The sequence below is a fragment of the Procambarus clarkii genome, chromosome 26 (genome assembly GCF_040958095.1).
Source record: "Procambarus clarkii isolate CNS0578487 chromosome 26, FALCON_Pclarkii_2.0, whole genome shotgun sequence".
NCBI classification, from domain to species: domain Eukaryota; kingdom Metazoa; phylum Arthropoda; class Malacostraca; order Decapoda; family Cambaridae; genus Procambarus; species Procambarus clarkii.
This window is the reverse complement of record NC_091175.1, coordinates 14,491,322-14,505,315: the sequence shown is the minus strand read 5'-3', so window position 1 is coordinate 14,505,315 and position 13,994 is coordinate 14,491,322. Positions and strand designations below refer to the sequence as shown.

Genomic DNA, 13,994 nt, shown 5'->3' with positions numbered 1-13,994 from the left:
CTGCCTACACCCGCACGTCCGTCTGCCTACACCCGCACGTGCGTCTGCCTACACCCGCACGTGCGTCTGCCTACACCCGCACGTGCGTCTGCCTACACCCACACGTGCGTCTGCCTACACCCGCACGTGCGTCTGCCTACACCCGCACGTGCGTCTGCCTACACCCACCCGTGCGTCTGCCTACACCCGCACGTGCGTCTGCCTACACCCGCACGTGCGTCTGCCTACACCCGCACGTGCGTCTGCCTACACCCACACGTGCGTCTGCCTACACCCACACGTGCGTCTGCCTACACCCACACGTGCGTCTGCCTACACCCGCACGTGCGTCTACCTACACCCGCACGTGCGTCTGCCTACACCCGCACGTGCGTCTGCCTACACCCACACGTGCGTCTGCCTACACCCGCACGTGCATCTGCCTACACCCACACGTGCGTCTGCTTACACCCACACGTGCGTCTGCTTACACCCACACGTGCGTCTGCCTACACCCACACGTGCGTCTGCCTACACCCACACGTGCGTCTGCTTACACCCACACGTGCGTCTGCTCACACCCACACGTGCGTCTGCTTACACCCACACGTGCGTCTGCCTACACCCACACGTGCGTCTACCTACACCCGCACGCGCGTCTGCCTACACCCGCACGTGCGTCTGCCTACACCCGCACGTGCGTCTGCTTACACCCACACGTGCGTCTGCTTACACCCACACGTGCGTCTGCTTACACCCACACGTGCGTCTGCTTACACCCACACGTCCGTCTGCCTACACCCGCACGTGCGTCTGCCTACACCCACACGTGCGTCTGCCTACACCCGCACGTGCGTCTGCCTACACCCACACGTGCGTCTGCCTACACCCACACGTGCGTCTGCCTACACCCACACGTGCGTCTGCTTACACCCACACGTCCGTCTGCCTACACCCACACGTGCGTCTGCCTACACCCACACGTGACGTGCGTGTTGTCTGTGTTCCTACCTACCTCCACCATTCGCTCCACGTCCCTATCGATAATTCACATCTGTGCAATTTCCACGCAGGAAAAGTTGGCGTGTCGTTCCCGTGGCTGTGAGGACAGAAAGCGCCTAACAACCAATATTCATTAAATAAAGTACACAATGACGGAAAAAAAGCTGTGAAGAAAAAAGTTCATTGTGAAAATAAGGTTAGAAGGGTAAAGGTCACACTAAGGGTGCTGACAGTTTGAGCAAGACTGGAGCCTAACATGTTCAACCCGTTCTCGCACTTTCTATAAGTCAATATTGACTTATTAAATACGTGCATATGTGACATACTAATTTATTGTGAATATTTTAGTTTACCTTGAAAAGCTTCATTTTTCATTTCAAACGTCATTCATTTACCTTTTCAAGGTAAACTAAAATATTCACAATAAATTAGTATGTCACATATGCCCGTATTTAATAAGTCAATATTGACTATAAGAAAGTGTAAGAACGGGTTGCACATGTCATATGTGACGGGATGAGAAGAGCTCACCCAGTGTTAGCGAGTGAAGCTATAACAACCACAACCACTATATCACAACATTAGCAACCCACCCTCCTATTTAGATAGTTCTTTTTGTAACTATGATAACTATCTTACACATATAGTGACGCAATGGACGGTAGATGGTAGAATGGTACTATTCATTTTATAGAGTTCGGAAAAAATATTAAATTAAAACCCCGCACTTAAATCTTTCTAGGCCTAGTATAGCTCATATGTGTACTATATTAGGCCTTAGATAGCATGTATTAGGCATAGAAGCAGCTACAAGCAACAACCTGTTGGATCAAGTTATCACAGATCGAGCCTGGCGCCAGGCCGGGATCGGGGAGTAGAACTCTTGAAACTCCTCACTAGGTAAGATCCAGCTAAGATTAGGTTTTATTAGCAACATAAATACAAAACCTTTTCCGTTTCGTCTAAATTTATTAGTACCAAATTCTACTTTCTAATTGTCAATTACGTCAATGTATGGACGATGGTCTATACATTGGACCATCGTCCATCCATTCACCATCCATTGGACCATCGTCCATCCATTCACCATCCATTGGACCATCGTCCATCCATTCACCATCCATTGGACCATCGTCCATCCATTCACCATCCATTGGACCATCGTCCATCCATTCACCATCCATTGGACCATCGTCCATCCATTCACCATCCATTGGACCATCGTCCATCCATTCACCATCCATTGGACCATCGTCCATCCATTCACCATCCATTGGACCATCGTCCATCCATTCACCATCCATTGGACCATCGTCCATCCATTCACCATCCATTGGACCATCGTCCATCCATTCACCATCCATTGGACCATCGTCCATCCATTCACCATCCATTGGACTTAACTTTTTTAAATGAAAGTGTCATAACTTAATATATTTACGATCAGTTATTCATGAAGAACATTGCTTTCAGTGACAAGCTTCCTCCTGCAAACCTACGACACTTGCAGGTTGATGACCATTCTGCAAGTCCCCCTCTCCACGTTGCTGAAACTATCCAATGGAAAGGCACACCCTTATTGGAAAGGCCAATACGCTTGATTCCAGCGCCGTCGCAAGAGCTGCCAGAACGAGGGTGTAGTCAGCAACAAACAAATTCAAATTCAAATGTTTATTCAGGTAAAGTACATACATACAAGAGGGGATACAAATATTGATGAATTTATAAATAGAGCTAGTACATACAATGCCTAAAACCACTATTACGCAAAGCGTTTCGGGCAGGAAAAACACTAAAGACTAAAACTTAATGCTAATTGAGATTAAAGTACAAACTGCCTCAGGGGCTCCAGCTGCGGGTGTTGAAACTAAGGGATGGCACTGGGAGTGATGCTGGCACTAGTGGCAGGCACTAAGAGTAATGATAGCACTAGAGTAAGGCATTGAGAGTGATGTTGACATTAGGGAAACAATTGGCCCCTGACAGCTGGGTGTACAGCGCTTCGGATTCGTAGTCCTGAGGTTCCGAGTTCAATCCCCGGTGGAGGCGGAGACAAATGGGCAAAATGTTTCTTTCACCCCTAATGCCCCTGTTACCTAGCAGTAAATAGGTACCTGGGAGTTACAGCTGCTACGGGCTGCTTCCCGGGGGGGGGGGTGTGCAACAAAAAGGAGGCCTGGTCGAGGACCGGGCCGCGGAGACGCTAAGCCCCGAAATCATCTCAAGATAACCTCAAGAGAGAAGTCTCAGAATTTTTGACACTAGGTGAATACACTGGGAAAACACTGGCTTGTACATCGACGGCTTCACTACTTCCAGGGCCGACGTTCGATCACACTGTCCTCATATCCCTTCCAGTGCAACATAATTATCATACTGGTTTAATGTTTTATCCTTATAATCATCTTGCTATATAATTTTATGCTTTAAAAATCTAATTATATTATGCTAGAGACTTCATGGCAAATGATGAGTTATTAATACCGTGCTGGCAGAGGTTCCGGCCACTGCGACAACACACTATTGTCTGCCAGGAAGACACTAGCTGATCTCCGCAAATCTCGGCTGTAGGAAGAAAGCGAAAATGGAAAGTTTACCCCAAAGGGAAAATTTCTGCAAGATCGTGTGTGGCTGGTCCTGTATAGCAAAGGACCTGTGCAGCAGATCCTGTGTACGTGAGGTCCTAGCAGCTAGGGTTATGTGTAACAGGTGCTGTGCAAGCAAATACAGGTGTTGTGTATTCAAGAAAGCTATGTAGTCAAGGATCCTGTACAGTAAATACTGTGCAGGTAAGCATAGGACGTGTATAATCAGGAAACCTTTCTTGCAGGTCCTGGATATGCAAATACAGGTCAAGTATCTGTGTAGCAGATCCTATTGAGGTAAGAGCTGCTACAACAAACATATCAAAAGTTTCCATCATGGTCCTTTAATGCTTACGATTTACCTCTTGGCATTTCTTAATTCCTTTCCAAGCCACCGATGTTTCTTAGTCCCATTAGGGAGCGTTGTGCTCGAGGAATACTGATAGTGTATCTTCTACACATTCCTCCCCAGTCATTAATATAATTTGTGTCTCAATTACACACACAAGTCACACTAACGTGATATGAGAAAATCCAGTGAGACTGTGAGGCAACGAGAACCTGCGACCCAGGCCTTGCCAGCAGCGTACTCTACCACTTGTCTTATTGCTAAGTAATAACAGTACAATATACTCTAATTGTCTCAGTGACGTGTTTATTTTATTGATTTATTAGTCTCAGTGGCGTATATATTATTGTGTGTACTGGATGGTGTTATTGACTGTGTTATTGTGGTTATCGTGGTATTGTTGTGTACTGGCCGAGTGTCCTGTGAGGAGCTACAATCAGTAGCTCCGTACAGGACCTACAATCCTGTAGGAACCTGCATTTGCCAATCCTGTAGCTTCGATTGAAGGAACCTACAATCGGAGCTACATGGTACAGTAAATGTCGATATGCAGTAATTGTCCAGTCCGTCCTCCTAATGTTTCCCAACGTCAAGAAAACGGTCAACTTAAAGTGTCCTCTCCTAACATACCAGAGGACCTAAAACAGAAAATGGGATAGTAGGTCACTTTCGCGAGCCGCTTCCATTTTCAAGTACGACAATTGTTATCCTTATGTAACGCATACGATCGAAATGCAACGTTCTTTGCAAGAGGACAGGTTGAATTGTCAGAGTGTTCACCAGTGTTCAGTTAGTTAAGAATTGACCCGTGCAAGAGGGTAGAGACTAAGTGTCTCCTCTGACTAGCACCAGCCCCGTGGGAAACGATTCCTGCTGTGTCTGGTCGCATAGTTTTGTTGTCACACTCGTGGGTTAAACTCCATGGGCCAGATTCACGAAGCAGTTACGCAAGCACTTACGAACGTGAACATCTTTCCTCAATCTTTGCCGGCTTTGTTTACAATTGTTAAACAGTTAATGAGCTCCGAAGCACCAGGAGGCTGTTTATAACAATAACAACAGTTGATTGGGAAGTTTTCGTGCTTCTAAAGTGTTTAATAAATGTAACCAAAGCCGTCAAAGATTGAGGAAAGATGTTCACGTTCGTAAGTACTTGCGTAACTGCTTTGTGAATCTGGCTCCATGTGTAGTAGGAAATAAGTTTATTGAATAAACCTATTATTTGTACCAGTGTCTTAACGTCAACATTTCTCCAGATACTGCCCACGCAACTTATTATACCGTTGCCTGTATAAAGCTGACTGTTGCTACTGGCTCCGGGTATCGACATTCTATCATCTACTAAAACACAAAAACAAAATTTGTGATGTGAGAACCGCTTGTAGTCATTCTCTAGAAGAGCGTTTACACATTAGAGCAAGGCGGCCTTGCGGCCAAGGAGGCCTGGTCGACGACCGGGCCGCGGGGACGCTAAGCCCCGGAAGCACCTCAAGGTAACCTCAAGGTAAGGTAAGGCTGACGGTCAGTGACGGGAGGTACCTGTATGCTGGGGCCAGATTAACGAAAGCACTTACGCAAGCACTTACGAACCTGTACACCTTTTCTCAATCTTTGGCGGCTTTGTTTCCAAATATTAAACAGTTAATGAGCTCCGAAGCACCAGGAGGCTGTTTATAACAAGAACAACAGTTGAATGGGAAGTTTTCATGCTTGTAAACTGTTTAATAAATGTAACCAAAGCCGTCAAAGATTGAGGAAAGATGTACACGTTCGTAAGTGCTTTCGTGAATCTGGCCCCAGGTCTGGAGACTGTTGCTGTGTGACACACTCGTCTCTACCTCAGGTACAGCCAGTCTTTGCGGCTGCTCTCCCATATATTATGTACCTATTGATAACTTGCAGAGCGACCACCATAGGCATGGGTGTTGTTGCATGTAGATGCAGTCATTGCAGAAATGACTGCTGCTACAGTCATTTCTGCAATGACTACAGCCTGTGAAAACCCCTCACAGATGCTGTTCACGTTATAAGTTGTTCACTGTGACAAATTATAATGCAACAAAATACATACAATTCGATGACAGACCATATCAGAGAATATACAGTACATTGTTAGGAGTAATTCAAGAATCATGTGCACAGTGAATTTTAATTAACCTCAATAGTGTATATATATATATGCCCGTTCCTTGGTGCCTATTTACATACAAACTCATTGATGCTGTACTGTTTATATACAAGTCCACGTTGGGCTGAGCGATTTGGATACAAGTCCATGGTGGGCTGAGCGATTTGGATACAAGTCCATGGTGGGCTGCGCTATGTCCATACAAACCTTTTTTTTTTCTACCACAGACGTGGCCACACATTTACAATCCTAACTAGCATATATACATTTTCTTCTGTCCTCCATGGACAGGGTTAGAGATGTGTTAAACATATAGTTCAAGGGTTTATTGAACAATCAACCACAGAAGGTGATTCGGTGCTTTTAAAATGCTAAGCTACAAGAGCGTATTGACTAACCAAGAAAGAAACTCAAGTCTTGAACGTAGTTCAGAACTTAATTAGACCTAGATGATATTAGACCTAGATGATATTAGACTTAGATGATCTTGACTCTTAGATGATATTAGACCTAGATGATCTTGACTCCAAGGTCCTTTTCTTCACCAATCTTCTGTAATGTAATGTTATTATTTTGGCAGTTGTGACGTGGGTTGCTATGCCCCACATGCAAGGTCTTGTTGCATTTGTCGATATTAAAAATCATTTGCCAGTTTTCTGACCATTTGTAGAGTTCATGCAGATCTCTTAGTAAGGCTACAATATCATTATAATTTCCCACTTTACCATAAATATTTATGTCATCTGCAAATTTGATGATGTGTTTTGTAATATTCTCATCGATGTCGTTGATGTATGTGACAAAAAGGGTAGGTTCCAAAATAGGCCCTTGTGGCACCCCACTTGTCACATTTCACCATTCAGATTTATTTATTTATTTTATTTATATATAAACAAGAAGGTACATTGGGATTGTGAGGATACATAGCATAGTAATTACATTCTTGTAAAGCCACTAGTACGCGCAGCGTTTCGGGCAGAAAGATTCGTTTCTATTTAACACGACTCTTTGCTGTCTTTCCTTCAATCATTATTTTATCCATTCTAATATTTTACCATTTATTCCGTGGGCCTGTAATTTCCTTGCCAGTCTTTCATGTGGTACCTTATCAAAAACTTTAGCAAAATCCATGTATACTACATTCACTGGAAGGCTATTGACTGATAAGCTGGTTACCGTTTACAAAAATGTGAGCAAGATTGTAAGGCAGGATCTGTTTTTAACAAATCCATGTTGTGTCGATTATACAAGGTTGTTCACTGAGAGATTGACAGCTGAGTGGACAGCGCTTCGGATTCGTAGTCCTGAGGTTCCGGGTTCGATCCCCGGTGTAGGCGGAGACAAATGGGTAAAATGTTTATTTCACTCTGATGCCCCTGTTACCTAGCAGTAAATAGGTACCTGGGAGTTAGACAGCTGCTGCAGGCTGCTTCCTGAGGGGTGTAACAAAAAGGAGGCCTGGTCGAGGACCGGGCCGCGGGGACGCTGAACCCCGAAATCATCTCAAGATAAGAAGATGGTGAATGATTTCCTTCCTGAGGATTCTCTCCGTGAGCTTGAGGTGTGTGATTCTCTCTGATCTGTTCCCTGCTGAGCTCTTGTGAATATTCCTGTGGCTTATTTTACTTGTTATTATATATTTAAGTTGCATAATTAGCATATTGTTTTACCTGCTGCATTAAATACAGTCAATTAGGCTAGTTACCCCTCGAAGGCTAATTATAGTTATGCATCATTGCGTGTTATACATTACCATTTAGGTAGTGCAGTTAATTATAATGTTACTTATTGGAAACCTTATAATTTACTTATTATCTCATTCATTTGTGCCACTTATTTGAATTTAATTTATTAGCTATAATAAATTTATTATAACAAATATATTATTATTATGACATTGTTTATTATAATCTATTAGTATAAAATTGTTATTATTATAATTTATTTATTTATCTACTTAAGTTATATTTATATCTGGCAAATTGTAACCCGTAACCAACATAAATAGACATGTTCAACAAGGCACTTTACCAAGCAGATAATTACCTGTTTACTTATATAATAAAGGTCAGTTGGTTTTGTAATGCGTGATAATTTCAAGAAGAAACATCAACCATCATACGTGACCTTCGCTAAAAAAAAAAAAAAGGTGTTAATATGGCCGCAAGTTCTCCAGTAAAAATGATGACTTTTCTCACTCCAGATACAGAGCTGTGCTCGTGCCCAGACATTCTTATTGAACAATGTATACTTAAATGCCATTAACCATTTCCCATCGAGAGTATTATATTAAATTGTGTCAGGAGACTGAAGCCGCATGTTTTGTTTTATATATATATATATATATATATATATATATATATATATATATATATATATATATATATATATATATATATATATATATATATATATATGCGAACAAGCCTGAATGGTCCCCAGGACAATATGCAACTGAAAACTCACACCCCAGAAGTGACTCGAACCCATACTCCCAGAAGCAACGCAACTGGTATGTACAAGACGCCTTAATCCACTTGACCATCACGACCGGACATAATGAGGTGATAGCCGAGGCTATTTGAACCACCCCACCGCCGGCACTCGGATAGTTATCTTGGGCATAGCATTTTACCAAATCACCTCATTCTTTGGGGCACACGTGAGGAACACAAATGCGAACAAGCCTGAATGGTCCCCAGGACAATATGCAACTGAAAACTCACACCCCAAAAGTGACTCGAACCCATACTCCCAGAAGCAACGCAACTGGTATGTACAAGACGCCTTAATCCACTTGACCATCACGACCGGACATAATGAGGTGATAGCCGAGGCTATTTGAACCACCCCACCGCCGGCACTCGGATAGTTATCTTGGGCATAGCATTTTACCAAATCACCTCATTCTTTGGGGCACACGTGAGGAACACAAATGCGAACAAGCCTGAATGGTCCCCAGCTTCTGGGGGGACCATGGACCATTGACCATTCCATTGGGAATGGAATGGCTTCTGGGAGTATGGGTTCGAGTCACTTCTGGGGTGTGAGTTTTCAGTTATATATATATATATATATATATATATATATATATATATATATGTATATATATATATATATATATATATATATATATATATATATATATATATATATATATATATATATATATATATGCGAACAAGCCTGAATGGTCCCCAGGACTATATGCAACTGAAAACTCACACCCCAGAAGTGACTCGAATCCATACTGCCAGGAGCAACGCAACTGGTATGTAAAGGACGCCTTAATCCGCTTGACCATCACGACCGGACATAAGGAAGTGATAGCCGAAACTATTTGAACCACTTCCCCGCCAGCACTCGGATGGTAATCTTGGGCATAGCATTGTATCAAATCACCTCATTCTTTGGGGCACACGTGAGGAACACAAATCTTCCTTATGTCCGGTCGTGATGGTCAAGTGGATTAAGGCGTCCTGTACATACCAGTTGCGTTGCTCCTGGCAGTATGGGTTCGAGTCACTTCTGGGGTGTGAGTTTTCAGTTATATATATATATATATATATATATATATATATATATATATATATATATATATATATATATATATATATATATATATATATATATATATTGTATTACAGTGAGATAAAAGATAAAGATAAAATCTGCTGTTTAATATATATTGATGTTAGAAAATTCAACACTTTCTGTAATGTAATGCATTACAAAGTGGCTAACCCGATTTGCTAGTCTCTGGTGAACACTTTATTATAAGATAAAAATACGGTGTTGTATTTGCATGAATATAATGTATATGATTGTGCCTTTGTATGGGAAGGGTGAAGCCGAGACTAAGACGGGAGGGATAAGCAAGAGGGAAGCCTGGGATAGAGGTTATGATGCTGGGATAGGCGGACACATGCCGTCCACCTGACACTCACCTGAAGACGCTCGGTGTCTCCAAGTCTTCTTCCTCCTTGGGCGACGCCGCGTAGCTGACGTTATTGCTGACTATGTGGTTATTGTTGTGGTGGAGGGCGAGGTTTGTGTTGGAGAGTGAGGTAGAGGTGGTGGAGGAAGACGTAGGTCCCCACGGGAGCCGCGAGGGGCCTTCTCCCGCCGATACAATCGGAGGCGCTGAAAGTGGCGGTGCCACCGACCCATTGAGCAACCCCGGAGACCGATCCCCTTCAGGTATCAACAGGTGGGGCAGGCCAGAGTTCCTAACCGGGTATGAGGAAGAGGAGGAAGGGACCTCAAGGGGACAAGAGTCCCGGCGAGCCAGACGCTCAGCGGCCATACTGGACCCATGCACACCTCGTTGCTGAGGGTGCTGGAAGCCGGCGGTGGTGGGGCTGGTGCACTGGACGTCCCTGGAGCTGAGGCCCTTCAGCGTCTGCCACACCGGCAGCACGGGGCCTGCAGCCTCGCCGCCGCTCACCTTCATACCGCTGTCACCGCTGCATTCACGCGGTCGGCCGCACGCCCTCCCCTCGCACACACGCCCCTCACACACGCTGATGGGCGGCGAGTCCTTGCTGGGGTTACCAGGGGACGTCAGCCTGACTCGGGGCGTCTCTCACTTGTTTTCCAAAAGCTGGAAACTTCTCAGTGCTGATCAACAGCTGACAGGCGTCGACTCCAGGCTCGTCTCGCTGCCTGTCACCGGCGGGGACGGCTACCACGCTGACAGACGGTCAGTCCTATCTATCCAGATCTTAAGATCACTAATTTTCAATACTAGCTTCAGGATCTAATGACAGCTTCACGGCACACACGTGGCGGCGGCGAAGGTGACACTGGGTCATCATACGAGCTTCTCACACTTGAAGTCACTCGCAACACAAGAACAGACTCAACACTCGTCCGCAACAATCAGATCAGCTGCTTGCGAGACAGTAACGCTGACCGAGAGTAGCAGAACCTGGGGCGCAACACTTACTGGCGGCGTATTTGTGCAACACTTGTGCTTCAGGAACGGCACTCCCTTGATGGTGATCTGGCGCAACTCTCAGGTCATGTTTACAACACAAGGTCACAGCGAACACACGCAAAACTTAGGTCACATTTCACAGTCATGAAAGGTCACGGTTACAACACTCAAGTCACGGGGGGGGGAAGACGCAACACCCAGGACGCACTCGACGATCATAACAGGTGACGGTTGCAGCGCTCAGCTTACAAGGCGTACAAGTGTAACACTTAGATCACGATATACGGCCGCAATACACGTGTAGGGAGCGACGCTCAGCCTTGTGAGCCGGTCCCAAGATCACACCACACTGCCATGCCCAGACACTGCCACCCGCGCCACGCACGCACGCACGCACACACGCATGCACGCCCGCGCGCACACACAACACACACACACACACACACACACACACACACACACACACACACACACACACACACACACACACACACACACACACACACACACACACACACACACACACACACACACACACACACACACACACACACACACACACACACACACACACACACAAGACGAAGCTGAAAAAAGTTCAGAGGTATGCCACTGGTTGATACCTGGTTGATGGGGTTCTGGGAGTTCTTCTACTCCCTAAGCCCGGCCCGAGGCCAGGCTTGACTTGTGAGAGTTTGGTCCACCTGGCTGTTGCTTGGAGCGGCCCGCAGGCCCACATACCCACTACAGCCCGGCTGGTCCGGCACTCCTTGAAGGAAACAATCTAGTTTCCTCTTGAAGATGTCCACGGTTGTTCCTGTAATATTTCTGATGCTCGCTGGGAGGGTGTTGAACAACCGTGGACCTTTGATGTTCATACAGTGTTCTCTGATTGTGCCTATGGCACCTCTGCTCTTCACTTGTTCTATTCTGCATTTTCTTCCATGTCGTTCACTCCAGTACGTTGTTATTTTACTGTGTAGATTTGGGACCTGTCCCTCCAGTATTTTCCATGTGTATATTATTTGGTACCTCTCTCGTCTCCTTTCTAGACTAGTCCCAGAACTAAGAGGCATGAGTTACGAAGAAAGGCTGCGGGAAATGCACCTTACGACACTGGAAGACAGAAGAGTAAGGGGAGACATGATCACTACCTACAAAATCCTCAGGGGAATTGACAGGGTAGACAAGAATAAACTATTCAACACGGGTGGTACGCGAACAAGGGGACACAGGTGGAAACTGAGTACCCAAATGAGCCACAGGGACGTTAGAAAGAACTTTTTCAGTGTCAGAGTAGTAAACAGGTTTCAAATGTAGATATGATAGAGCCCAGCAGGCTCAGGAATCTGGACATCAGGTGATTGACGGTTGAAAGGCGGGACCAAAGAGCCAAAGCTCAACCCCCGCAAGCACAACTAGGTGAGTAAACACACGCACACACACACAAGGGGCCTGATAGCTGAGTGGACAGCGCTTTATACTCGTAATCCTATGGTCCGGGTTCGATCCCCGGTGATGGCAGAAAAAATGGGTTGAGTGGCAGACTGGGGAGAGAGTCGCCTGGACAGGGAGCGGGGGGGGGGGGTCACCTGGGCTAAGGGCCGCCTGGTGAGCATAACACGTGCGGTAATGAACCGAAACTCTTGCATTACTGATAACCTCACCATACTCCTGACTACTGCTGCGCCCCACCACGACACACCACGCCAGCACCAACGCCTATATGTGAGCCTGAAGGCTTGTACGCCCATGCATCTCATCCCATGTTGGAATCCCATTAGATGAGAAAGGTGATGAAACTGCTAAATAGGCAACTCATCATCCAGTGATCCACAAAACACTTCAACCCAGCCTAAAGTACATAAAACACACCAGCACCAACACACACTTCACGGGAGACATCTCCCGTCACGCAGGGTGCAGTCGCACCTCCACAGATCTCCAGTATCATCTATTGATACTGGTAATGGCTCAAAAGGGCCACCACTTACGGGCTATTCATGCCCGTGCCACCTTTGGGTGGCTTTATCTTCATCAATCAATTTGTGCGCCTCCCGCAGTACAGCCCCCGCTCCTGTGCCAGGTATGTCCACTACGGGTTCACCATAGCCCGTGCTACTTGCCCCGCTCCTGTGCCAGGTATGTCCACTACCGGCTCACCATAGCCCGTGCTACTTGCCCCGCTCCTGTGCCAGGTATGTCCACTACGGGCTCACCATAGCCCGTGCTACTTGCCCCGCTCCTGTGCCAGGTAAGTCCACTACGGGCTCACCATAGCGCGTGCTACTTGCCCCGCTCCTGTGCCAGGTAAGTCCACTACGGGCTCACCATAGCCCGTGCTACTTGCCCCGCTCCTGTGCCAGGTAAGTCCACTCCGGGCTCACCATAGCCCGTGCTACTTGCCCCGCTCCTGTGCCAGGTATGTCCACTACGGGCTCACCATAGCCCGTGCTATTTGGAACATTTGTTCCCAGTAGCTGAATGTTAAACAACAGCTTGTGCGCCAGCCCGAAGGCTTGTAAGCAGCCCAACGCGTATATGCCAACCTCGACGCTTCAATTTATCCTCCTCTTTAGATAGTAGTTTTTGTAAATATGTGCAACATAGTACAAAGATTGACGTACTAAGCAATCAGTAGAATTTGGCACTATTCACTTTATAGTCCCAAAAACTGAGGATAAAAAGCAAACTTAAATATTCCTAAGCCTAGTATAGCACACATATGTACTTTGTTAGGCCTCACTTATCGTGTATTAGGCCTAGGATGGTTAGTTTAGTTTGTCTTTGCAACATAAATAGAAAATCTGTTCCAGTTTGTTCAAAAGCAATAATACCAACTTCTACTTTCTAAATTGCGTTGTACGTCGGCATATGTACTATGGTCCTCACCGTTACTATAAGTACCACCAAAACCTGGAGGCTGGGCCGGAACGCTTATGTGCCAACCGCATGGCTAATAAGCCAATCTGAAGGCGTTTATGCTAGCCGTAACCTTATACGCCAGCCTGG

General features: G+C 45.8%; 1 protein-coding gene across 3 annotated transcripts in view; it reads right to left on the bottom strand.

The window, feature by feature from the left end:
* LOC123756802 (Inwardly rectifying potassium channel 1) overlaps positions 1-11,346 on the bottom strand; it is a 134,930-nt gene extending 123,584 nt beyond the window's left edge. For 2 of the 3 annotated variants that reach the window (XM_045740150.2, XM_045740151.2), the window contains exon 1: positions 9,991-11,346. In XM_045740150.2, coding sequence (XP_045596106.2) covers positions 9,991-10,496 — 506 coding nt within the window. In that variant the 5' untranslated portion in view covers positions 10,497-11,346. The remainder of the gene's footprint in view (positions 1-9,990) is intronic. The other variant, XM_045740154.2, reaches the window with a different exon arrangement.
* Positions 11,347-13,994: the final 2,648 nt, after the last annotated feature.